The sequence below is a fragment of the Cyanistes caeruleus genome, chromosome 3, assembly GCF_971803275.1.
Source record: "Cyanistes caeruleus chromosome 3, bCyaCae1.hap1.1, whole genome shotgun sequence".
NCBI lineage: Eukaryota > Metazoa > Chordata > Aves > Passeriformes > Paridae > Cyanistes > Cyanistes caeruleus.
In genome coordinates this window covers 34,885,067-34,912,758 of record NC_141703.1, presented here as the reverse complement: position 1 = coordinate 34,912,758, position 27,692 = coordinate 34,885,067, and the positions used below count along the sequence as shown (strand labels likewise).

At 40.0% G+C, this 27,692-nt stretch overlaps 2 protein-coding genes and 1 long non-coding RNA gene across 6 annotated transcripts in view; 2 read left to right on the top strand and 1 right to left on the bottom strand.

Annotated features, from left to right (window-relative positions):
- Positions 1-6,237, bottom strand: part of CD99 (CD99 molecule (Xg blood group)) — a 32,143-nt gene extending 25,906 nt beyond the window's left edge. For 2 of the 4 annotated variants that reach the window (XM_023948296.2, XM_086880728.1), the window contains exon 1: positions 6,005-6,191. In XM_023948296.2, coding sequence (XP_023804064.1) covers positions 6,005-6,065 — 61 coding nt within the window. In that variant the 5' untranslated portion in view covers positions 6,066-6,191. Of the gene's footprint in view, positions 1-6,004 lie in introns of all 4 variants that reach the window. The other 2 variants (XM_023948281.2, XM_023948288.2) reach the window with 2 other exon arrangements.
- On the top strand, positions 951-6,649 carry LOC147654077 (uncharacterized). Its single transcript, XR_015284414.1, has 2 exons — positions 951-1,063; positions 1,642-6,649. It is a non-coding gene; the product is annotated as an uncharacterized LOC147654077 (long non-coding RNA).
- A 432-nt stretch (positions 6,650-7,081) lies between these two features.
- LOC111945631 (uncharacterized) overlaps positions 7,082-27,692 on the top strand; it is a 76,161-nt gene continuing 55,550 nt past the window's right edge. Inside the window, exons 1-3 of the mRNA XM_086880730.1 lie at positions 7,082-7,124; positions 10,428-10,467; positions 22,588-22,681. Coding sequence (XP_086736856.1) covers positions 22,676-22,681 — 6 coding nt within the window. The 5' untranslated portion in view covers positions 7,082-7,124; positions 10,428-10,467; positions 22,588-22,675. The remainder of the gene's footprint in view (positions 7,125-10,427; positions 10,468-22,587; positions 22,682-27,692) is intronic.

Sequence of the window (27,692 nt, the reverse complement as noted above, 5' to 3'; positions counted from 1 at the left end):
AGAGGGTATCTCAACTCTATGAAGTTGGGGGAGAGCCAGTTAATACAAATGTAGGAACTCATCATAGCATTCCCACAAAAAGCCATTTATCACAATTTCAGCTGGGTGATAAAGTACCAGCCAGCCCCTCGGACATCAGAATTAGGACACAAGGTTGTGTCTATCCTCCTGCAACAATTGAAATCCCTAAGGAAGAAGTCCTTATCACTTGAGGACCAGGAATTACCTACTAGGCAGCCTTTGAAAAAATTATAAAAAAATTATATATGTGCTGTTATGTACCATAAATAGTCTTAATTTACTTCAAAGCCATACCATGTGTTTTGGAGACACAAGATGTAGGTATTTGAAGGTTTATGTCTAAACAATTCCTGGCTACATGTTGCTCAAGAACATGTTGCATGGATAATCCATTCCTGGAAATGTTCAGGTTGGATGGGGATTTGAGCAATGTGGTCTCATGGAAGGTGTCCAGGCCTATAGCAGACGATTCCAATTTTAAGGCCTCTACCAACCCAAACCATACTGTGGTTCTATTGCATTGGTCAATGAAAGAACAGGACATGAACTTGGCAGGGTTTCACCAGCAGGCTGCCCTGTCTGGGAAGAGGCCATGAACTGTCCCGTGCCACTTACAGTCATGTCATGGCAGCACTGACACCGCTAGTGCACACCTATCTTGGTTTGGAAGATGGGTATCTGCCAAGGGAGGTGGGAACCTCCCTTGGAATGGAGAATATGACTTCCTTCCCTCTGAATTATTTTAACTTTGAAATTAAGGAGATTACAGGCAAAGATATGGGGAAAGGAGTAACATTTCTTTGCTGGTAGGTGGGTGTATAACAAGACAAACAACCGCACCGGCAGCGGCCGCAAGCCGAGCAGGAGCCAGCGACGCTTCCCGGCCGCGGGCATTTCCCCTGGCTGCAGCCCCGGGCCCGGCCGGCAAGGGGCGCTGTGCCGCGGGCTCCCTCACGCCGTGAGGGCGGATGGGCTGCATGGCGGAACGGGCCTGCAGGAACCCCGGAGCCGCCGCTGGAGCGGCAGGGCGGCCTCACCCGGGGTAGGTGACTAATGGGTAAGCAAGAGGTAGCAAAATCGCCGCAGCTGTTTCAGGGGCTATGGGATGTCCCAGCAGGAAGGGGGTGTGAGTTAGAGAGCAGCGAAAAAGCCCGAGGCAGCAGCGGAAAGCAGCAGGGCTGGGCAGCGGCAGGCGGGCTCCTCCGCAGCAGCTGCCGCATGCAGCCAGGGAGACACACCCTCCGGGAAGGGGCAGAGCGTTGGGGTCTTTGTTTTTTCCCCTGAAGCATCCGAGCAGATGGCAAAGGTCCATTCCAGTGAGGCAGGGTGACAGTAAGGTCCTAGTTCAATGGCTCCTCTCCTGAGCAAAGTCGCACCCATGGCAGGAGAAAATGGAGCCGGGCTGGGCGAATTCCCCCACCAAGCAGCGGCTCGACCATCCTCCTCCAAAGTCGAGAGAGCAAGAGGGCTAAGAGCTGTTCTAGCCCCCTTTATCCCCAGCTCAATTCTTGTGGTAGCTCTGCCCCTCGGAGAGAAATCACTCAGCTACGAGAGTAGCCAGCCTTCCTGTGGAAACTTCTTTCCTCTCTCCTAAGTTTATCACTCGTTACGGTTTCTTAGTGACAGATGGGACAAAATTCCATGAGAGAAAGAAAGAAGAGGAAAAATCCTAAACCCCAACAACACCAAACCTTCAACTGGTCTCAGGAGCACAGAGTATTCTTGCTGGAGCACACATAAAGAGTCAGCCAACAGGGACAGAAGACACAGGAAGACATGGCTTGAGAGACTCACAGAGGGAGACTGCAGAAGGAACATGTGGCTGTAGATGTGCTCGGGGCAGTAGAGGTACCATGCCAACAGGAGACCTCCTGGAGGTACTGTGGCAAAGTACTCCCTGAGGGAGCGTGGCCACTCACACCAGGGCTACCCACAACAGAATGGGACAGCCCTGAGGGACCATAAGTGCCCTTCATAGGGGGTGGGACACTGAAAAGCAAAGAGAAGCAGAGGAAGATCAGCAAGAAGCAGCAGCAGAAAGACACCATTAAGCTCATTACAACCTTCTTGCTCTGCATGTTATCCCAGCAAAGGAGCAGAAGATGGGCTGAGCACAACCTGCAGTGAAAACCAGGGAAGCTGATACAGAGTGGGTAGGGTTGTTTGGGCTTAGAATTAAAGAAGGGAAGAGGGAGGTCCTTTAGGGTTTGATGGATCAATTTTTTTCTCTCAGTTCTCAAACCCATGATTGGAAGTTGGCGTTAATTGACAGTAAGCTAATTTAAGTAAAGGTTCCATGAGTTGAGACTGTTTTGCTCATAACATTCTCTCAAAACATTTTTACTAGACTCCAAAGAGCAGGTTCCTGTGCCAGAGCATGCAAAAACAGTTTGCATAAGGCTAGAAGAAAGTGGAATGCTTCTGTCAAAATGATCTTAACCAATGATTACTATTATCATTGCATTTTCTAACACAGCTGACACCTGATGAAATTCAAGGTGATTGCAGTACAAGACAACAAGAGTTAAAGCAGGAAAGAGTCTCAGGCACAGGAGACCCAAACATATGAACCAGAGTAACATCAGGAAAATACTGGTCTTGGCTAGATGGCAGTAGGCTGAGTCACACTTAACTCTTGCCAAGTTAAATCACTGTAACTAACAGTTAAAGCTTAAGGAAAGCTTAAGGACGGTTGTAGTGACATAATTTTGATATAACAGTGCAGTGGCCATTTTATATAACACCACATTAAAAAATTATTAGTCATTTCACCTTAGAGAAAATAGAAAGATGGAGAATTAAGTGCTTCATTTTTAAAGTTCATGCTACCATGTATGCCACTCTAGCGCTGCTACTGAAATTGTTCAAATGAAAACTGTGTGATGGTTTGCTGGCTTATTATTGGTTTTGTTTGGGTTTTAAAAATCAGATTTAAAAGGCAAACAATGCTAGAGTTCAGTCTCCAGGAGTCCCTGCAGCACCTCCCTGTCCCAGCTGAAAGCCCCATCTACTGGATTACAGACAGTATCATTTCACCATCTTTCATCCAACTAGTCATCTCTCTCAACTCTGAGTTGCCTCTTCAAGAAGTCAGGAGCACAAGTGTTTCCTTCCCTTGCTCAGGACCCTCTAGTTAGAGGTCTTAGAAAGAAGGAATCTCCACCTGCACTTCACCCCAGGCTACTGATCTTACAACATGGATACCTCATTTTCCAGCCTGTATTTTGCTCACCTCTGGGTGTCCTTTTGGAAATTGTGTTTCAATTCAAGCTCTTCCCAATTCTTGCAACAGATACTTAAACCATATATCCCAGTCCAAACTAGATCTTCAGTAAGCAAACAGCTTTTTATTTTCTACAGTAGATAAAGGAGACTTCTGGGCCTTGTATGTGAATGCAGCAGTATTTTGCTGTTCATCATGTGCAGAATTACTGAGACTCATTGAGATGGGTTTAGACCTCTAAGATCAAGTCCATGCATGGAGTATCATGCAAGGAATTTTGTTTGATTTTTCTGCTGTGGTCTTCATACACACTGTACAGAAGTCATGCTGCCTAATGCTTTTTATTTGCATTGTATTTTGAAAACCACATGCCTCAAATTAGACACTGGGCAAACCTGATGATTTTGCAGGTATAAGATGGGTGAGTTGGTCTTACAGGACACAGCCAAACACAGCAGGAAGCCTTCTGCCCTTTCCTCCCTTGTTTCCACCTCACTTCCACTATCCCATGCTAGGCCAGCCACTCCCTTGTGCTGGCAGGAACACCCATCAAACACTCTGCAGAGTAAACTCAATGCAGATGAGTCATTTGCTGATTTATCAAGCTGAATCATCTTAGTACAGGCCTCGATGGGCACCAGACCAAAAAAAGGAAGAAGAGAAACAGAGATCCCACTCCTCATCAGGGGCATGTTTCCAGACTGCCTATAGAAACCGGTGATAGAAAAACTCACGTTCAGTCTTCTTATGGATACAGCCCCAACGGTATCTAAATTCCAGCTTTGCCAGACTGGCAGAGTTCATACTTGGCACACAGGACAACCCTTAAATAGCAGCTTTGATGTTAAAACTGTGAGCTCTGAGCAAGCTCCAATAACACAGTTCACCCTTGCTTAATAATACATTCAAATCCTTGTTGATATATTGAATATTGATTTAATACTAGCAACTTTCCTGTGCCTAAAATGGATGATCCCATAAGAAGTTATTAGTCCAGAGCACAGATGCTTCTGCTTGAATCATGAAAGCAGGCAGTCCCAGTGAAACCAGTCACCTCCACAGTTGCATGACAGCTGAACTGCTGATAAAGCAAGACCCTTAACTTTTTGTAGCAGTTCTGTAACTTCTGACTACAGACAGCCCACCAACAGTGAAATTAAGTTTTTCAAAAGCATGTAATTGAGGTCTTGCTTTTGTCATTTAAGATTGCATGAGCACAAATCTGAAATTCCCCTGGAGGGCCCCACCCTCTCCACACTGACTATCTCAGCATTTCTCAAATTCTTACACTTTTGTTTAAGGAAAAAGTGTCCAAACTAATTATAAGCTATCTATTCAGGCTGCATTATTGACATTAACCAATACACATATAAATTAACTAGCTTTCTAAAAGCAATCTGTTTAAAATGTGGTATCATTTTCCTCAGAATTCAAAACAAAACCCCTAGAGACACTTGTGCTCCTTCCCTCCAGTAAAGCACAATCCAGACATCTCTTTTCATCTCCACACTTCTTGGCAAAAAGTTTAGGAAGACTGTTTCTCAGTGGCCCTAAATACTTCCACGTGTTAAGAGCACCACAGCAAAGATCTTGTTGTCCACAACCACTGGGACTGCTTGCAGAAAATTTTCCACACAAGCAGTAAAATGATAAATGTAAGCAGCCTGAGTCATCTGTCAGTTTTAAAGCAAAATTTCTCTAAAACTGTATTATTTTCCAAAGAGCTCAACTCTTCTAACCTACAAATCAAGACCACAATAGGGCCACAGCAGAACTGAATTTCAAGCAGCCTTGCTGTCAAACTGCTTATCAGGCATCATGTGTGCACCATCTACAGCTTTCAGTCAACATTAGGAACATGTATTTCTCCTTCTCTTTCACAGTGAAGAGGTAGATATTTAAGATTTGAGGTGTTGTTTTTACAAAGTACCTGAAAGAAAAAAACCAATCTAGGCACAGCAGCAAGTATGCTTATTAACATAGTACAAGAAGAAAGAAATGTCTTAAAACCAAGTCATATAAATGGGAAATGACAGTTTGGACTGCATATTCCAGTTCAGCAGTCCTCCACCTGGAAAAAAATAAAAACGTGGTACTGGGGACTTTGCTACTTTCTCCACCCCCAAATGTTTATTTTGACCAAATACCAACGTGCTACTACATACAGATTTTTTTGACCAGGGTTCAGGAAAATCGTCCCTGATACACACTGAAGCAACTAGAAGCTTATCACAAAACATACTATTGTGTTTCATTCTGTGGTTTTGCCATAATTATTTTTTAAAGACTGTCGTGTGACGGCAGACTTTCTGGTGAGTAACTATCCGCTGTCCTGGGACTGCCGGAACTCCGCTTTCTTTCCTAAAATGGAAGCTGTGCTCCAGCCGAGCTCCCCAGCACCCGAAACCCCCTTCGAATCTTCTTCGAGAACAACCCTGCACTCAAGGGCCCAGCTGGGGCCGGGACCACGTATTCACCGCAAATCATAAATCAGTCCGTTTCCAATGCGGAAGGCGGGCAGAAAAGTCAGGAATACTTTTCCAGCGAGTTAAATGAGAAGAAAGAAGTAGAAAAAAAAAATACAAATAAAAAAGGCTGGAAGGAGAGAGCGCTGTTTCCCCGGTCTGGGCAGACAGACAGACACGGCTAGTCAGGGTCCGCTCCGCCGACCCGCCCGGCTCCATGTGGAGCGGCAGCCCTCGGCCCCCGCCCCAGGGGCTCAGGGCAGGGGAGCGCTCCTCAACTCCCACCCCTCCTCACCTCTGACGGAGATCAGGACGGCAAGGAGCACCGGCAAGAGAAGGAGCGTCCACCGCCTCATGGCTGCCTACTCCACAAACCCAGACACACAGCACCCGCTGCCTGACAGCCGCTCCCAGGACCACCGCAGCTGTTCCAGCGGCAGCAAGGGCGGCACCGCCCCAGGGCTGGGCCACCGCCCCAGCGCGTTCCGGTCGCCGCGCCCCGGGGCCCCTCCTTCCAGCTGCGGCGGCGGAATAGCTCCGGGACCTGTCGGCTGAAGGTGGGAGGTGGGCTTTCACTGTGGGCCGAGATGAAGGAGTGGGGCTTCGTCGTGCTGCCCGCTGCCGTGCAGCCTGCCTGCGAACCGAACGGGGCTTTCAAAGGAGACTACGGGGCTTAAACTCTGGTCCCAGGTTTTAACAGCTGACATGAATGCTCAAGTACCTCTACCTTCTCTTAAAACGCGCACTCCCTTTCATTGTTTTTCCTCAGGAAAAGTTACCCAACATTAAGCACACCAGGACACCTAATAATGCTGCCTATGGCAGGCTTGCTTTTTCTTTAGTCAGAGCAAAAGACTTTTGAGTTTTGTATCTGACCCTTGTGCTGAGCTGTGTTGAGGGCCATGTATGAAAAATACACTGCCCCCACATTCTGGTTCTTCAATTGCCAGGTATGCACTGGTTATTGACTGGATAATAAACAGTATAGTGACACACAGTGTGATTTAGAATGTAGCTGGTTTTGTGCAGCTGACTTGGATTTAGTAGTCATAGACCTATACTTTTCTCAGAGAGGTCCTATACCTGTTAATTAGCATTTGCAGGATCTTGCCAGCTGGAAAAGTGGAATGTCAAATCATTGTCACCAGTTCATAAATTGAAGGGTGTTTATTTTTTCTTTTTCTGACAGTACCTGATCAGGTTATTTTTAGATTTATTCTAAGGCATATACTGTATTTTAAACTTAAAAAGTTTAAACTGTTTAACTGTACTAATAAAAACATTTGAAATGCCTTGTTTGAAATTAAAAATAAGCTTTTTCATTAAAATATCTGGGTTTTGCAGGAGTAGTATTGAAGTCAACATTATCTAGTGGTTAGCAGCTCCCATTTTTTGCCAGACTCCAAGACAAGAAGGTAAGATTGGATATGTGCACATGCATTGTGTAATCTATCAGTATGGATCTTGCCATTAATGCTACATGCACATACACAGGAAATTATTAATGTTGCCCAAAGGATGTTCTTGAACAGAGTGTTTATTGTTGTTAAGAATCACCTAAGAACTTGGTCCCTTGCTAAAAAGAACATGAATTTGTTCTCCTTAGACTACTGCACACTTCTTTAATTATGTCATACCAAAACATACCTCCCGCCCAAGAACTGCAGAGTTAACAGAGAAAACCTTGGTATCTCACTGATATTACTGTGCCAGAATGGGCCCTGTAGCTTCCTGTTGCCAGAATTAGTCTTCATCAAAGCTCCCTTCTTCAGATGATGTAAAAGCAACTTCCTGTTAGAATAGACATGAAGTAACTGCGTTTAGTACTAGAGTTTGTGTTTTCCACTTCGTTCAATCCTTGAGGCAGGAGTACAACTAGCTGGCACTAGCCACTTTATGGCTAATAATTCTTCCAGATTTATAAATGTCTGGTAATTTGTTTTTCAGTCTTAATAATCTTATGATCTGAGATTTCACTGACATTTTGTGAAAATGAGGTTCCTGATTTGTTGTTACCAGCTCTTCTATGTGTGGACTTGATTAGAAAAAATATCAGGCTTTGTTGTTTCACATGTAAAGCCAACTAATCTGTTAAAAATCAAAATCATTTACTAACAAGGCTGGTTTTCCTATTGTGTGAGTAACAGTTGTAATCTGAGACCCACTTCTTCCAATAGCACCTATCTTTGTTTTGCCCAGCCTCCAGTGGTTGTCCTAGCAGGTCTTTTACTCTCTCTGTGCTCTACCAGGAAGTCTCTGCAGATAGTGTGGGCATTTTTCTGGTCTGAAGATGCTGTGGTAGGAGAAAAGATTGCCTTATGGCTTATTTCTAAAGAACATGACCTTTAAAAGACATGCGTGGTCTGTGGTTTGACCTGAAGAAAAATGTGGCTTTATAGAGCATCACAAAGAAGACTTGGAATTTTAAACCCAGGTGAAACTGTTCAAACTTGAATAAAATCTGTGGTGTGCACAGCTGAAGAGCTGTCTCTGAGCTATGAAGGTAAATCTTTTCAGTGTCTCCCAATTCAACTTCTGAAATAAGATCCTTGTAGCTCTTTTACTGCCTCACACTAATTTTTCCCCCCTTTTACCTATGAGTTTTCAGCCTTGCCAGAAATATCATAGCACTCCAGATGTCCAAAGAAGCAAAGACAAATAGATTTTTATTTTCTAAAGAACAGTTCTTTATGGTGCAGTTAAAACCTTACTGCTCTGTCCCCCAGGGACACCCTTTGCAATCAGAGGGCTGCAACCACTGTCAATGGATGGTGAAGCAGACAGACAAGGACAGAACTAAGGAAAAAAGAAAGGAGATGGGAAAGATTGACAAACTATGCTTTGATTCACATTTGTGTTCAGTTGCTGCTATAAAATTGGTATGAGCACAAAAAAGCCCCTAGAAATTATGTTGCCTTTTTTTGTTTTCACAATTCACTAAAATCTGGCAATACTCTGTAATGTCTTTATTTCAGGTGCAATGTTTCTGAGGCTAACAACACAGATCCAAGCAGTGTGTTTGAGTGCATTGATGTTGTGGCTCTATCTAACAGCATGAATTAGAAGAGTATTTGCCCTAAGTATCTCATGTTTTTCACTCATTTGGAGATCAGACTGAAAGCCAGGGTTTCATCTCTGGTTTCTGTCATGGCATCTACTGAAGTATGTGCTCTTATCTTTAGGTTTCTTCTTGCTGTGAGGATATAAATGTTTGCATTTGTAAGTACTTTTAACTTAAAGTGCAAACAGGTAACACCTTATCTTCTCCCAATGTTTTCATCTTGAGCTGTGAGAAGGGACGAGTTGCACCAGCAAAGTTTCCTGTAATATTTTATCAGTAAGTGAAGTTTTAGGGCCACAAACAATCTGATATGGTATAGCCAGTCAATACAATCATGATTTTTTTAAAAAGGATTAAGTATAAAGAACTTGTTAAAAACATAGTTAAACCCTATTTAATCTTCGGTCACAAATTATAACTACAAATTATAGTTTTGTTTGGGTTTTGTTTGTTTGGGTTTTGGGTTTTTGGGTTTTTGGGTTTTTGGGTTTTTGTTTTGTTTTGTTTTTAAATTACAGTAGTATTCTCAATTCTAAGGGTATATTGAGAATAAGCAAGAGTCCAAAGAGGCTCCAGAATCTCTGCTGGCTCCCCGTTGGATGATATTTTCTGATGATATCTGCCTTGCAGGACAGGAGAGACAAGATACTGCAGCCTAAGTTTTTCTTCCCAAGGAAGAAAACTAGATTCCTCTAAAGCCAGCTACTTGATAACAAATAGTGCTTCAGAAAGGAGTTTCTTAAGTGATTCTGAACAACTTCTGCAAATTACCTGATCCTTGCCACCCTGAGCTTTTCCTGCAGTAAATGTCCTCTTTCTGCTAGTACCCCTTGTTCCCTCCAGTAGCAGCAATAATTGCAGTGTGCTTACATGGTCTTCAGCATTGGCTTTCATACTTTGGCACCAAGGTCCATGGCAACTGAGAGCCCATCTCCTTTAAAGCCCATTTCTCCCACTATAAAAGTTTTGTTTGACAACAGTTTCTTCACTGAACTCTAGTAAGCTGAGCTTTTTTGGTGTCTGGAGAGACATTTATGGCAGTTTTCCTTCATAAAGTATGAGCTAGAAATATCTACTCTAGTATAAATGCTGAAAGCAGTCTAGTTTTAGCAGTAGATGGTACAGACCTCTACACAGGCTTATAAATTATAGTGAAAATATTGTTTTGGGTTTTTTATTAATATAAAGCCTTTTAAGGCAGGCTATTGTATAATTTTTTCCAAGGAAAGTAAAGTAGGTCTTTTGCTGATAGGAGCTCTTGATTCCTCTAATAATGTTTCAATTTTATGCTAATTATATAAACTTGTCTTTGTATTTAAATTTGTATTTAATTCATGATTGACTATGTATCTTTTGAAACCTTTTTCTTCTGTCTCTTCATTTTACCATGAAATTTTGTTTTGAGTATTTTGAGTCATTTTTATGTAATGTAAATATTTGACTTACTAAAAAGAAAATCTGGAATATCTTTCCTCTCCTTTTGGCAAAGTGACAGTTTTAGTAATGAAATGTTTGTTCCTTTTGATAAACATCTGATGTCAATTTTTTTTTCTTTTTTGTTTCAAGAACAAAATAATTGAATTTTAAGATGGTAACTTTATATTTGTTTTGTATATATTTCTCCTGATCCCAAGTTATGTTTGTCTCTGCTCTTCAGACAGAAAAGAAAGAGAAAACTCACTGAAGTTCTTAAACAGGTAAGTACCACCTTCAGTTTATACTGTTTGATTGAGCTGCATCCTTCCAAGACTAATGTTTTTGGCACTCCTGACATATATTAAAGATCTTATTCTACAAAACCAGAGCATGTGAGTATATGTTTTAGTTGTTCATGTACTGCTGCCATTTGCCGTATTATCTAAACAATTCCTATTTAAGGCTTTTGTTCCCATTTGCATTTTCTCCTCAAAGGAAAAATAGCTCATTGTCATAAACTGTTATTTTCACAAGAAGTAAAACAGAGTTGGAATGCCTTCATATTCAGTAGCAGACCAATCTTTGTGGTATTCCCCATACTGACATTGTCTAGACAGTAAAAAAAAGAAGAATGTTCCTTTATTCTTGAAAATCTTCCTTTTGAGCTCAAGTCTTCATGTCTCCTGTTTCAGAATCAAGTTTCCTAAAACATCTTTCCTAAAAGAATGGAAGGAAGCAGTCATACATGTCATTGCCTGTGTTCCACCCCTTCTTGCCTCAGGGATGCAGCACTGTGTAACCACGGCTTGTTAGGTCTTTCTTTCCTGCATTCCTTTCTCTGATCCATGCAGCTGAAACCTGCTGCAGTGTGGGCCACAAGGCCACCTGCACCAGGGATGGGAGCTGGATGGACCAGTGGCCTTTTTGAGAGGCTTTTTTGAGTTGCATGAACTCTAAAATTAGCAGGATTTAGGAATTTTCAATGATATAATCCCAGGTTATGTGGTATACTGATGCCTCAGGTTAAAAATTCAAAAACCTGATTTAGAGCAGGGAAGAAAACTAAGGTTTAATGAATGCTAATTATTCTTGTATGGTTTCTTGTCTTCCGTATCTCCACCTCTGTTATGTAGGATGAGTTACGTGACTGCTCAGTTTCATAAACACGGTGAGGGTGTAGCTGGATTCTTGAAAGAGGCCAACAGATCTGACAAACATGGCAAGAATTTAGCAGCCACTTGTGAAGGCATTTTGTTCATAATGACTTTTGAATATGCACACAAGATGCATCACATCACAGCAAAATCTTTTGAGCTCCACTGGTAAAACAAAACCATCAATGTATTCCTTGCTTAGATCTCCTTCATTAAGATGCTGTGGCAAATGCTGCTGGCAACTTCAGCCATCTACAGGCTGACAGGAATAAACTATTTTAGTCCTGTGTTGCAGCTGCTCCAGTATGTTATGATGTGTACTGTTGTTGCCCTTAAAGGGGCTATGGGAAAGTAGAGGAGGAGGAAATCTTTATCAGGAAGTGTAGTCAGAGGACAAGGGGTAGTCCAGGGGAACTTGATCTAGCAGAAGGTGTCTATTACTATGGCAAGAGGTTGGAACTCTGTGATTGTTAAGATTCCTTCCCATCTAAACCTTTTAAATTTATGCTTCAAGCTGTATCACCGTTTCAAAGACAGTGGTCTTTGTCAGTGCATAGCCTGGCTATGGACTCAGTGACCAAAAGAAAAACAAGTCAGGTATGTGTTAGGAGACATGCTCTATTTGGTGCCTGTTCACAAAGACAGAAAGACACTGTTCTAGAAAAAACGTAGTTATAAATACGAATGAAAAATCATGACTGTGAGAAACTTGCAGTGCTTCAAATATGGGAATACCCAGCATCTATCTGATGTCACACACAAGAGAACTAAACACATTGCTAGTCATGCATGGCCTGAGGAACAAATTAATCCGAATAGTCAAATGTCCCTCTAATGGGGTGGGTGTTTTGAAAAGATGACTAGGAAACCATAATTCTTATTTCCCTCTGAAAACTTTAAAATTCTCCTTAAAAAAATAATTTTCAGCATTGTAGTGTATTTCCTGCTTTAGGATCTTTCTTGTGGTTTATCTTGTCATCTGCTTAGGAGCAGATGGCACTCTGTGTCTTTGTGCTCCATAACACTGGTCAGCCAGCTCACGATGTTCTCTCCTCAGCCCAGAGAGCTTTTTTTCAGATCATGACACAGAAATACATGGCTGCTCTTGTGCACTTTGTTGGTGAAAATAAGTTGGTTTCCTGAGTTTGGCTCCCAGAAGAAGGCTGTTAGTATCATTTTCCTCACAGTCTGTACTGCAGTGCTGGAAAGAGGGACGTAATGATAGGGAAGAGTAGATATTTGTCTGGGTGGAGAAAGCAGAGAATTGAGGAGTTGCTGATATTGATATTGTGGTCCCGCTGACAAGAAAACAAAAACGGTTAAAATTATTGCATGATTCAGTTTTCAAGGAGTGATATTATATTTCACAAATTAATCACTTGATTCATATTTGGACTTTTTTTTTTAAACTAGTGATTTAAATTTAGTTGAATGTCTAGAGGAAAACTGTAGGTTGGGGGTTTTCTCCATATTACAGAGGGCAATAGTTTTTCCTCCAATTCTCTATTAATTATTTGCTTCCTTTTTGCTTCTGCCTTTCTCCATTTGCCTGCAAAATAAAAGCATATATAACAGAAAGGCACTTAGTAGGACTAAATAATTCAAGTTTTTTTATTTTTCCCTTAAATGATATCTTATGAATAAAAATGTACATATTTATATGTAGTTTTGTTGCTAATGCTGGGACCTGGGGAGGCAGACCTACACTTTTATTCTTATCAAGTAGCTTCACAACTGTATTTAAAAAATATTTTCCTCTTATTATCTAAAGAAAAAAAAAATCAGTTTTCTAAAGTAAAATTATAATGTTCTTGATTGTCTAAATTTTACCACACTGCAAATTAAAAAAAAAAAAAAAAAGATAAATACAAGGCAAAATGGGAAACTGGTATGTATGTGAAACACAAACCACACAGCTGGAACACCCCCTTTTCCTGCCTGTGTAATTTAAGAAAAGCTATTAAGTCAAACAATACAGCATTTTCCATTTGAACACATAAAATTTGAGTTCATAAAACACGCTAGCATAATTCTTCCTGCCTTGGGAACACTAGCTGTGAATAACTTCTCCACAGAATGTAAGAAATGTGGAAAGCAAGCGTCACTTGAGAAAAATAGCTCATGCATTTGTCATGCCCACATCCATTTTTGTGACTCATTTATTTTTGTGCTGCTGTTTTCCTAAGTGCCCAGAGTGCTATCAGAAAGCTTAAACAAATGACAGCCAATCCTCTTGCCTTTCTTTTTCTGTGACTGGAGTGGGGAATTGGAGTGACACCTTATTTGTCCTGATAGAGTCAGATTTTCACTTATGGGACTTTTTATTGTCAGGTTTAAAAATCTCAGTTATGATTCTTTGCTATTCTTATAATTACTTTACCTTCTTTTCCCCAGATACTGTTCCATTTTGTTGCCTTGTCTCCTTCTGCATCTGGGTAATAGGAAAAGTGAATTAGACTTGCCCTTGCTGTCAGCTCAAAGCACTAAACAGAAGCCAGCAAAGGAATTCACCACAGCTTTAATGTTAAGTACGCCCAGCTATGTCTGGTGCTATGAAGTCAGAGAGAACATGTTGAGAGAGAGATTAACTGTAGACCCTTCCTCTGCAGCCTTCTAATGTAAAATCTGAAGCTATATACTCGACAAGATTTAAAAGAAGCTAAAACTACATAATGTTATCAGATGTGGAGGAGGGATCAAAAGCACAAATGTGTATAGATGAGGTCTTGCATTGCTACTGACTACATTGCATCTCATTTGTTGTTAAACCCTAATGAATGGGACGGCTTGTTATGCTTCAGCCTGCACTGTGTTAAGTGCAGTGACAGACTTCATTACTTCAAAGCCAGATAAGAAAGTGGAAGGCATCAGTTGATCATATCTTACATCTCAGAAAGGCAGTAAACTTTATAGATCTGTAAAGGGCATTTCTACAATAATTATCTATTTTATTATAGATGGTCCCCAGTTCTAGTTAGCATCTGCTGATATATGCGCCAGGGGAGAATCTTTTTAAAGGTACAAAATGCTACAGAAGTCTATAATTATTTTCTTCCTGCTTATTAGTAAGAACTAATTGTATGTTCACATCTGTGCTTTGTGTGCCAAATATATATTTTTTACCCTTCCCTCCATATGCTTCCTGTTAGCATGGGTTCCTATAGAAGACTACCATGTAATGGCACACTGGGGACAGCTGTGGCCTGTGGTTTAGATGAACATTGCAAAAAAGTAGAGATAGGTGCCCTTAGCCTCTCACTGTGAATACTCTGCAAAGCAATGTGATTATTGGGAATTAGCTGTCTTTTTATAATTAAAGTAGCCCACTTCTACAGACCTCCACTGCTATATGAGAGTACAGAATGTACATCATTATTTTTGGTTTGTATAAAGGTTCAAAGAGGACTTTACATATTTTGAGCAAAAGTAGGGATTGTTTAGTGATGCAAACAGGGAGATTACAAACAGAGATTTCTATTTCTGTTCCTCCTTTGCGATCTTGGAACTCCAGAATCTCTGCTTCTAATTTCTTTCCATAGCTCCACATGTGGACTGATATCCTTGAAACTTCCAAAATTTAGCTTTTTTTTTTTTTTTTTACGAGATAAAATGTGACTGGTGCTGTCCTTGGATACAGCCAATGCAAATGCATTGGATGACTTGAGCAAACCACAGGTAGCATAAACATAATTTTTGTCTTCCTGGATACAGAATCAGGAAGGATACGTTTCAGCCTGCACAGCTGAAATTAGCACAGCTGAAAAACTGACCAAAGCTCTATTGGAACATCTTTGCAGAGGCTGTGTGTGTGGAGTACACCAAGCCTCAGCTGTGTTACATTCTGGTGCTGGGGGGACTTGACATCACAAAACTGATACTGCCTGAAAAAGCAGATGTTTAAGATGTTTTGTTTCTGTGACATAACCACGTATAACAAGAACCCATTGATTTCCAGAGGCTTAACTATGTACAAAGGCCTCTTCCCTACTCTGCTGGCAATTTTCTACAATAACTTCCCAGTCCACTTTCTGAAGACAGCAGTGAGAAGGAGGTAGAAGAATCTCTTCTTTACTGTCTTATGCACAGCTGAAAATATTTTGAAGCACCTTCAGGTCTCACAGCATTTTTCTCTGCTGCATTAACTCTACTGACTGGCTTTAGTCAGTACACCTTAAAACTGGCTAATGAGAAGGAAAATCAAGATTTGTATATCTTGACTTGTAGTAATTAATTTTCTGCTCCAGAAATAATGCAGGAGAGGATGCGTTAAGGGAGTGAAGCAATGGACAAACGTGTCAGACTCGACAAGTTCTGTTCTCACCCAGTGCTTTCGCAGTGAACTTTTTAAATTCAACACAATGGGATTTAAGAAAAACATCGGCTCAGCACACCAGTTTTGGCAACAGTTGAATGTCAAGTTTATGCTGTTCTTGCACATGCCTCTTTGCCTTTATTTACAAATAATAATTTATATAACTTTCAATTTTTTATACAACTCTTTAAATTTATTGTGAGTTTCCAAGTATATTTAATTACCAGTGTAATTCATAATGTATACTATCTTCTCCCCTGCATTCAGTGTTTCTTCACTGAAGCATTTGTACAATGATTGAAAGGATTTTAAAGAATAAAAGATGAGATTGATACAGTTAATTTGCTATATAAACAAAATCTAATACTGTTTAAGTTTAATTAGATTAACTTTACTTTTCTTAAGTTTTTACATCCTTTTACAAGTGTTCTAATTTATTGTATGGGAAGGTAAAAAGCACCACTTGATCACTTGATCATATTCTTAGGCATCTGGCTTGCAGACCCTTCATTATTTCAACAGCACTGATTTTGTGTGGAGCTATTTTGGAGCTCAGAAACATTCCTTAGTAGAGAGTGGAAAAAAATAATTACCTATACATCCTTAGAAGAAGGTTTCTTCAGAAACTTAAGTTGTACCTTTTTTTTTTTTTTTTTTTTTTTTGCATTGAGAGGAGGATTCATTTTTATGTTGCCATGAGTGCTTTACTGATTGTGTTTTTGAGCTTGTTTTCAAGAAGAAAAGATTGTTCATTTATGCTGCCATCCTCAAACACTGTTTGGGGAATGTCTGAGAAATACCCACTTGTGCTGGAAAACTCAAGAGGAGTAGCCATGAACTGATACCTGATCTCCAAACTATGCAGGAAAGGTTGCTGTTCTTTTTCCATAGAAAGGTGATTTCTGCAAACAAAAACCCACCACAACTTATTTCCCAACCACAGTCACTGTATTGGTGATCCAACAAGGCAACATTAATGCTAGATTTAGTTACTTACTTTGTTAGACACAACTGCCTACACTTTTAGTTTTAAAAGTTTAAATGTTTAAAGTGTGAACAGCCAGAAGCCTGCTCAGTTATTTCCATTTCTTTACAAAGACTGGAGAAAGAGGAACCGGGAGTTCCATCAGGTACAATGAATGAGCAATAGGAGCTATAGGAAGCACAACTCCATAGTTCACGTTAACGGATTTCCTGCCTGACATTTTTCAGCTAAACTCAAATACAGAAGTATGTGGTAAAGGAAAATGGTATTTTGGGTAGGGCACATGCACTCTGATAGAGAGAACTTACACACAAGTTGAAACTTTATATGAAGCACATTCTCCACCCTCAGATAGAGGAAACAGCAAAGTGCACAGAACAAAGATGCTTATGACTCATGAAACAGATGAATGGGGTTTTACTGGCATGCTTAGTTTCAGTTGAATATGAAAGATAAAAAATGCCTCAGACCATCCCGGGTGAATTAAGCAAATGCTGGATTCAGCTGTGATTATGCTTGCCGCTCATATTTTGGAGTTGATTTCTGTTGTAATTTGTCATATCTGTTATTTTTCTTCATAAAATCTTCTTTTGTGTAGCCAGTAACCGTGGGTCAAAAAGAAGGCATGCACACATACAAAAGCTGTGGGTTGTATTTTAATAGGGATCCCTACTGCTTATCATTGCTGGTTTATGTAATTGTCTGGAAAAGGTCAGCATAGTTTATGCTGTGAGCAACTGAAGCTGAAAATTTTTTTCTTTTTTTGCTTTTTTTTTTTTTTTTTTTCCCTTCCCTGCACTGGACTTGTCATCTTTTGACTAAATGCTGTTTGAAAAAGGAACTGTACGAAAAAAAATTACTGTATTCCAGCCTCAGGCTATTGCACCTTTCTTCTTAAATTGTTGTGAAGCTTACTAACAAAGCTGCTCCCAAATAACAGTTGGTCACAAAGTATTTAGTTTAAAGACCAAACATTTTCAGATCTTTAGCTCAAAGGCAAGTCCTAAAGTGCTTGGCTGGATTGTTTATCTCTTATAAATTTTGTGTAGAATATCTATAATTTTGATTTTGTTTTCTCTGGTGCATATTCAAACAGTCATATTCAGTGTGATTTTTTATGTTGATTATACTTCTCTAATTATTTCTATAGGCTTCATATATAATTTAAAGTATTTTCTTTGCTTTTAACATTGTGCTGTTCAAAGCAGCTGATTGGTTGCTTAAATACAGCAGATGAGGATAGGACTGAGGCTGTATTCCTGCTATTGGCTGAGTGAAGTTAGCCTCTGGTGTCAAGGGGAAAATCAGGAAGAAGGATTCAGTGTCAGCTTTTATTAGGATTTCAGAGCACTCTAGAAAGAGGCTCTGAGGGATTTGGGCATGGTGCTTGGTCCTTGGTCTCTGGGGAAGAAAGCTAGCCCTTGTGTTGTATTGAGAAGAAAAGCTGACATGTCATCTGCAAAGCCAAGGCAAACTTTTGTTCTTCTTTAGAAATGGGGAACCAGAAGAGATCACTGTCAGTGGTGCTGTGTTACAGAGATGCAATCTGAGGAAGCTTAGAGCAAAGTCAACAGCATGAAACTGAAAATAGTCCAGGGAAGACATTGGCAAAGAACGTTTGGGTTCTTCAGCATTTTTTTCCCTTATTATTAAATATGTAATGGAGTGCAAAAGATTTTATTCTAGTGTTCCTGAAAAAAGCAGTATTAATTTCTTCAAATTACAAGACTATATGTCATTATTCCTGCTGTCTGTCTTTGGGAAGGAAGAGAGATAGTGGGATATGCACAACAGAAAGATTGCTGAATTGTCATGAAAACATACATTTTCTTCTCAAACAGATGGAAAAATTCCATCAACAGTTGCACAAGCTGCATTTCTACCAGGGGAATCTGGGATTGATTCCCACCCCTTGGCTTCAGATGTACCTTTTTGCATCATTTCTGTATTGAATAAGGTGAAGACTCAGATATACATCTCTCCTGAAAAATTAACTATGGGGGATAGTTGCAGGATTTTTCAGGAGATCCCATAATCAGGGTGACTGAGGATCATAATATGTTATGGTCCTGATGTGAAGTATGTCTGTCCTTTGAGGTAAATACAGATGCTCAGAAACTGAAGGCATGTTTATTACATAAGGAGTTCATCTACCCAAGTAAAAAGAAAATAATATCTAGGAGACTTGCTTTGTAATTGCAGAAGCAGCCATAAGAAGTGCCTTTTGACACACCTGATGTCACTTTCATAAAATATTTAAAGAAACATGAGTAATGAACTGTAACCAAAATAAGTTTTACTTCTGAAAGCAATATTCTGAGAGTGAAGAAATCTGCCAGATTTACTCAAAGCAGCAGAAGCTGCAAGACAGCTGTCCCATCAGAATTAAACTAGAAGTGAAGTCTTTATTTCAGTAGGGTCTATGTACTTGTCTTTTATTTTCTGTTTGCAGTCTTGTTTTGCCCCACATTGGACACAATAAAGTAGGTTAATTATTCATATTTGAATTTTGCTTCATAATGAATATGGCTCCCTGGGGACACGGCACCTGTTGTACATTAATTTCATTTAGAGAATAAATAAACCTATAAATAGGACAGTCAATCATACCTCCCCTTTACCTCCTCTTAGATTTTTCTTACCAGTATCAGGCATTTGCATGTATGAGGTTACAGATGTGCAAAGGCCAGAAAAAAATCTGTAATAACCTCTGTTGCCCTGTGAAGAGGAATATCCTTCAGCAGATGTTAGATAGACCATTGCAGATAACAAAGCTGCAGAGGAGCTCACCTGACACAGGGGTTACTTCTCCTACCAAAGCCAGAACATGCAACACAGAAAACTAAAATCCCAGTGTGGGCAGGAGAGTGCAATCTCGAATTTGTCCTAGCAGGACGCTTTCCTTGGGAAAGAAGAAGAGAAAAAACCAGAGGGCCATTGACCTAGAGTGCAGTTATAGGAAGAAGGTTGGCTCCTACAATGCCAGGGATAGCCATGCACTGAAATACAAAGGAGTTCTACAGGGTGGATAGCCAGTGCTGTTGGTGATGTCTTTCTATTGTCTCATGAGCTTGTCTGAATAAGTTTGTGTCCCAGAGGAGAATCCAGAAGGAAATGCAGGCATAGAATTTAATTCTCTGTGCATGAGGGAACAAGGCTGGAATCTGCATAGGAAACAGGGAGGGTCTGAAATTAGTCATGACAGAAAAAGGCTTTTGTGTGATATAACCAGCTCATCTGTGATTGCTTAGACAGCATTTCAGTTGTCCTAAAACTGCCTGCTGGGGACCAAATGCAGACTTTTGTTAAAAGATAAAATGATAAATAACAAAAATCAACGTGTCAGATTCATTACCCTCTGGAAGTGACTGAGAATGTGGCAAGACAAAATATCAGAAAAGGGCAGTCTTGTCTAAGTCAAACTGGAAGTAATGCAAGGGTGTGAGTGGCAAGTGTTAGTCATTCCTATTTTCTGTGCTCCTGCTGCACTGGCAGATCCCAGCTGCCTGCTTATGCCAGATGCAGCTGTGCAGGGCAGTGTACAGCCCCCAGCTGCATCTGTGGAGGGGTCTGATCTTTCTGGCTGAACAAAGATTGAATTTTCTTCCCTTCCTCCTGAGAGCTTCACTCAGCAGTAGAGCAGCTGTGGAGTTTATGTTCTATTGACAGGGTGGAGTACCTGGCTTCTCACAGGAATTCCACATGCTCTGGATTTGGTAAATTACTTCTGAGCAAAACCTCAAAACCTCAGTCAAGACTGACTGTTTTCTGAGTCCTAGCTGGTACTGACTAAATGTCTGCTGAATGGCACTCTACCAAGCACTACAGTTTATCTTATCATCCCCTCAGAAGGAGATTTGCTCCATTGTGAATCTCTGAGACTTTAAATTTCTATCAGTTAAGTCTTTGAGAGCCTTTTAACCAGCAGAAACCTGGAGTACCACACTGGTTGACTGCATTCTGACTTATCAACAATGAGAAAACACTGCTAGTCTTTTCATAGGTTTCATATCATCTAATATGATTTATTTATTCATAGAGGCTAAAAAAACCAGATAACAGGAATTCATGGGCCATCCATTTAAGACTGCATATTTAGAAAACTCCAGATATGTAAGCCTAGCCCAGAAAGTTTGCCAAGGTGCAGGTACTATTTCTTTCTCTTCTGCAGTGTGTATGGCAAAACTCTAACTCCTACAGCACTTATGGTTTGTGAAGGATCTTTACTATTTAAATCTCTAGCCCTGCTGCAATAGATGATCTCTGAAGAGAGTTGAAGATCAACAAAGCTGCAGTCCAGAGGCTTCCTATTTTCATTGCTCCCAGACATCATCTAGATAACAAAATGAATTTATTACCACCTGATAGCAAAGAAAATTCATAGCTAGCTTGGCTTTATTGTTTGTTTGGGTTTTTTTTTTTCATCTTAGATATTTGGTTTAGAAGAAAATCTTAAAACATCTGTGTCTAGGTGTGGCAAAGAGAGAAAGGGGATCTGTTGCCCAGTGGACGACTTAATGGATGTTCCAGCCTTTCTTCTTGCAAACTGGAGCTAAGCTTGTTTTGTGTTCCTGGGAGGAGCATGAAGCACACTGAGCAGAATCAAAAAAATACTGCTCTTAGATAATAGGATATTAAGTAACAGCCTAGGTTCTTGGGAGCATTTGCAAGCCAAAAACTTGGTGCTTGGGGCAGGGTTAGGCAGTAGCAACCCATTTCCAGTGCAGTTGAACTGGTCAGATCCTTTCAGCTCATGGAAAATCATAACATATAGACCTTACTTCTGGGCCTCCAGCTCTTCTATGCATGCATGGCTTTTTTGGTGGGTTGATACTGTCAAGGCTAGTGAAACACAGTACTAAAAATATATTTAAAAGCTACAATGACTGACAGGGTTTTAGCAGATTTTTAGTACTAACAGCACCGAGTCCAAGCTTTTCTAGTCCCCTTTTCAATGCAATGTTTTGTAAATGTGATTCATAGAAATGGAGTCCTAAACATGGGCCTATTTAAATCTCTGGCTTTGTCTGTACCTAGCCTCTGGAATCCTGAAATATTTCTCTGTTACAGTTGTACAAATAGGGCAAATCCAAGTCAAACATCCTAGAACCTGTTATTTTTTTCACCTCATGTCAATGTAATTAAGGAAAAAACGAAGAGAATAGTTACACTGAATTATAAAAAAGTTCTGTCAAGTAAGCATGTCCATCTGTCTTCTGTTTGCATGCTATGACTCACAGCTATCTGGAAATAATCCTGCTTCCTTCCTGTCCTGAAAAAGAGGTTTTTACAATATGAATGTAGCTACCTTCTTTTAGAGTTAATTTTGATTCCTAGAAAATTCATTCTAGAGAAAATAAAATGGATGTCATTTGCTAACTAGTTAAGGAAGAAGGCAAAGTCAAAAAGTATACTTACTTCCTTATCTTTTATCTTTTTCTGTATGTCGCTCCTGTGATGCTTTCAAAATCATTCAGGAGTAGTAAGACATGATGTATCTGCTGCTCCTCATTGTCTATGTGGTCACCACCTGGATAGAGGGTACTGAAGGAGCTAGTCCAAGAACTCGCTGAGCCACTTTCCATCATTTACCAGCAGTCCTGACACACCTGGGAGCTCCCAGCTGACCAGACCTTAGCAAGTGTGACCCCCATCTACAGGAAGGGTCAGAAGGAGAATTCAGAAAGCTACAGACTTATCAGCCAGACCTCGATGCTGGGGAAGGTCATGGAGCAGATCATTTTGAGTGCCATTGTGAACGCACGCAGGACAACCATGGATCGGGCCCAGCCAGAGTGGATTTAGGAAAGGCACGTCCTGTTTGACCAACCTGATCTCCTGCTATGAAACAGTGGCTCACTTAGTGGATAAAGGAAATGCTTTGATATTTGATAAATGTAGATATTGTATGCCTGGAATTTAATAAAATTTTTCTCATAATTTCCCACAGGATTATTCTGGAGAAACTAGATAGTCCCTGGCTTGGACATGTGCATTATTCACTTCATAAAAACTGGGAGGATGGCTGGGCCCAGAGAATGATGGTGAGTGTAGCTCCATCCAGCTGGTGGATGGTCACCAGTGGTGTTCCCCAGGGGTCAGTGTTGGGGCCAGCCCTGTTTCATACCTTCATCAGTGATCTAAATGTGGGGTTTGAGTGTGCCCTCAGTCAGTTTGCAGATGACACTAATTTGGGCTGGAGTGTTGAATCTGCAGGAGTGTATGAAGGCTCTGCAGTGGGAGCTGCGTTGATGGGTCAAGGCCAGTGGTGTGAGGTTCAGCAAGGCAAAGTGCTGGGTCCCTCACCTGGGTCACAACAAGCACAGGCAGTGCTACAGGCTGGGAGTTGAGTGGCTGGAAATCTGCCCAGCAGAAAAGGAGCTGTGTGTGTATGTTGACAGCTGGCTGAACATGAGCCAGCAGTATGCCTAGATGGCCAAGAAGCCCAGTGACATCCTTCCTGGCTTGTATCAGCAATTATAATGTGTTCCCAAAACACAAGAGAAAGCAGTTTGTAAATATTTATTACAAGTGCATTATTAGCATTTGATTAATATGATTGAACAAGAGACAAATGTTATTGTTGTACTGTTTAATGTTGTGGTCCTTGTTCATTTATGCTGCCTTATCTTCTGAAGGCAAAAGGACACACTAAAAGAGTTTAAGCATTTTAGAGAACAAGGTTATCCTTGCAGCTAGAATAACTGCTCTATTTTTCAGTAAAATGATAATGCAAGAACAGTCCCACTAGATGAGTGGAAAATTAGGAAGATGCCATTGTGCAAAACTTTTCATACAGATAGATTGAATGTGTCAAGTAAAACAACCTACCATTTGATAGATGATGCTTTACAAAGAGATCACTGCATTCACCTTGATGGATTTGTACTGGAAGAGCCAGATGAAGTTGATGCTGTTCCACGTGTTAAATATGAAAAGTTCAGTGGAAGGCTCAGAGGAGTAGCATTTTCAGCCACAGACTTGCTACTGAGGTACCAGCTAAGTCAGTTTTGTATACTCTCCATGTTGAATCTCAGCAATGCACAGTGTAATACATCAAGGAAATGTTAGTCTTGATGTCCAGATACACATTAATTTGCAAACAGTCCATAAGCTAAGGACTGTTTTGTCTAGGCATAGACATATGGTTTTTGTGGCCAGCTTCAATAAGCATTTAAGGTAACACAGCAAGGACACAAGTAATTATTAGTGCAAGCAGCTGCGTGGAACAGCTTGGGTAGCTTTTCAGATAAAGAGAATTGCTTGTGAAAATGTTGATAGATATGGACATTTGTTCTCAGATTGTGACCTTTCCTTCTGTGGTGTTATTTAGTTGAACTTGAGAATTTGAAATAACATCCTTCATTTCAAATGAGAAAAGGGGTAAAATGCAACCATTTAAGATGATCAGCAAGTGCAAAATAATCTTCACAGCTTCACGACTACTGCTTCCCCCTCCCTGCAAGCCATCCATTCCTGAGATTTGTGATTCTGGCAGAGTGATGATTCATTAGTGTGTCCTTGACACTCAGTTGTTTTACAAGTAGGACTAGTTTTGTAATAGCCTAGGATTTCCATAAAAAGAGGGAGAAAACAACTTCAATTTATGTATTCTATTCTCTCGCAATATTGTGTAGGAACTTGGTTTTTGGTATGACACCTATGGATTCTGAACTCAAAGTCTTCGGTAATTGGATTTATTGCTCTTTCTCCTGCAGGATTTCTTTGCTGTGCAGTCAATATATTGAACATATTGTAACAGCTTTTAATGAAAGAAAACTTTTTTCAAAAATTGTCTATGAATAAGATTTCTTTTTCCACTGTCATCCAAAAGTACGTTACAGTCTCAAGCGTACTTCATAGAGCATACTTATTTGCATTCAAAACAATTCTCCACACTTTTATCATAAAAAAAAAGATTTTGAGTCTTCCTGGAAAAATACATTAAATCTAACTGATAAAAGGCAAGTAGACTACTCTCCTTAGTCCTGCAGTGCTCAGAGAAGAAAGTAAATGCTGGAAAGAGCTGCCCTAAGACTAGTGGTACAAGTTGGACTATTGTTTACAGTTTCAGTAGAGCTCTGAAGGCACTGGTTTCAGAAACTTAATAAACACCATGAAAGATATCTTTTGAAAATAATGGCAATTGTGACTGCTTACCTTGATGCAAGTAGTACTCTATGATTTATCTTTTCCATAGAAGGAAAGTGCAATTGATTCTACTGGTCTGTTACTGCGTTTCAGGTTCACAATGCTCAGGCTCTGTAGGTGATGTACTCAAGACATGTTCACACATGGCTGCTTGGGAATGGTGCCAGTGGGTGCCAGCATCCTAAGAGTCTTCTGAAATACTGCTATTCTCACACATCCACAGACTGCATGTTCACTGTGGGAGATGGGGGGGCTGCATATGAAGGCTTATTTCTCAGATCTCCCTACCTCCTTTTGGGGATGTGACCTATCAGACGTGCATAATAAATGCTTTTGAAAATTATGAGATTAACACATTCATACTTTTCATCTTTGTCCCTAACTTAACACAATTAATGAAATGTCATCTTCATGATAATTTGGCTCAAATTATCATTCTGACACAGATATTTAAAAGAATTTCCAGTTCTACTTTTTGTCATACCTGAGCCATTATTCATATAGAGTAGATAAGAGCAAGGACTGTCTGGTTTTGTGTTTGTATTTGAAGGTATTGCACTCACACACTCACTACCACAGGGAGAAACATTTGGGAAATGAATGGCAACAGAAAACAATAGGTCTTTTTTGCTGTATATAAGATGAACCCTTTTACAATCATAATGAAGAGTCTGACATTGCAAACACAGAATCACAGAATCATTGAAGTCAGAAGGCATCTCTTGAAATCATCTAGTCAACCCCCAACCTGAAGCAAGGTCAGCCAGAGTGAGCTGCTCAGAACAAGCCTCATACTCATCAAATGATTATTAAAAAAAACTACAGTAGTTGATTAAAATCATGTACTTTGTCTTACCAAATTCTGTACTTAACATTCATGGTTCCTGTTTGTAACTATTTCTCTGAAACCATGACAATGAAGAGCTGTAATTGAGAAAACAAAAAGGTCTGTTCTTAATGACATGATTCCAAGAGCTGAAATTTTAGGACAAAAAAATTATACTGAGATTTTTGAATGATGCAAACAGCATGTCACATCTGTTCTAGACTCCACATAAAGCTTTATAGAATCTTGAACTACCAGCCAGCCCTTGAGAAGGGTAGTGGATATGAATTAACTCCCTGTACTGTGAAAATAATGTATTTCATAATCAAGAACTCTCTCAGGCTTTGCTCATCTCCGAGATGAAAACTAGCAACTCATTTACGAAGATGCCACAGCTGATCTCAGCTACCATCATGACTTTTTAATAAAAGGGCTACTCCACTTTTTCTTGTCAAGGATTGATTGGTTCAAAAACAGCAGAGGAGAGGGAAATGTTGATTAATTACTCTGAAATCTGCAAATAGATATGATCATTCTTTGCTTTCCTCTTCTGGAAGCTTCAAATTCTTTCTTATACCATTTTCATTTCCATCACATGACTTTCAGTGAGTCATCTCCTGTTTGTCGTAACTCTCCTTTCACCCTCCTTGTTTACATCTACCCCACCTTCAGGTTGATTGTTTGTTTTTAAAATAACATGTATTCTTATTCATGTAAATACTCCATAAAGATCCTGGAGACAGGAGACTTTTTCTTAGTCATGTGAGTATTATCACAGGCTTGATGTATATAGGATTTTCAAAGGATCCAAACAGGTTGGTTTCTTAAAATTAATGAACCTGTAGAGCCAGAAGATTCGTTGGCTGATTGATGGTTGGGTTTTTTTTCAAAGATCCTCTGATGGGCTTGGTTTGGCTGCAGGGGTCAGTAGGGGTAATTGATTTAGAGGTTTGCTCCTCTAACTTTTCTACAAGCATATTATGTAATTTCTGAGAAAACTGACACTTTTAAAATTTCCCATGGGTACTGTGAATTCCTTCATCTCACATCATATTGCCAACTACCAGTAGGCATCAATCAGGGGTCCTATTCAACAAGATGCTATTGCCCTTGAAAATGGCTTTTCGTGCCTTATTAAAGTAAACCTGATCTGACTTTACAAGATAACTTAGAGAAGGTTTTTTTACCAAGAATGTGTTTACTTCTGGAGGTTATTTCTACTCTTATTTATTTGCAGATACAGGGCATCTTATCTTGGGCTTTGTTTAGACAAATATATCTTCTTCTAAAAGCTTCCTCTTTTAAAACCTGATTTTCTGTGTGTTTTCTTCTGACTTCAGTTTGTTTTTTCAAATAGAACCCCTGCAGATTAACACTGCTCTAATGCATAACTCCACAATACTGAAAGGAGAGAGTTGTGAGAGATCAGCTAATATTCTTATTTTCTCTGCAGCTGTGGTACAGGGCTACTGCACTACTGAGCATTCTCCTTGCACTGGTACTGGCAGCCCTCCCATCCATGACTGTGCTGTAGAGCTACTTAACCTCTAGAGCTTTCTAGGCTGGCCAAAAGCATATGGGGCAGAGGTGCAGAGTCCAGATAAAAATGAGAATAATGGCCCCCCAGTAGTTAATATTACATGGTGATCAAGATTGCTGAGATTAATTTAGATTTGGTTTTGGAGTGTTTAGTTTTTTGTTTCAAATATTTATTGAAATGTTTACATTCTTAGTTTTTTTTCTTGAAAATAACCATATTAAAACCAATCTATATAATCTGAACTTTGCAAGTAGAAGCTGATTTGCTACTAGAAAGTGGATATTGGCCAAAAGACACAGCTGTGTCAGAGTTGAATGAACAGGGGAAAATTAGACATTATAATCAATATACACTCATTAAAAAAAAAGAGAAATTGGCAATTTTAATAGACAAATTTTATAATAATGTTTGTGATCTGCCAAGTGAAATTAAAAGAAAACTCCCAGTGTATCTAAAGGAGTCATGATGCTTCAAATCACAAGAGCAGGCACCCTGGGTTTAGCTGGGACAAAAGTAATTTAAGTTACAGTGCTGTGGT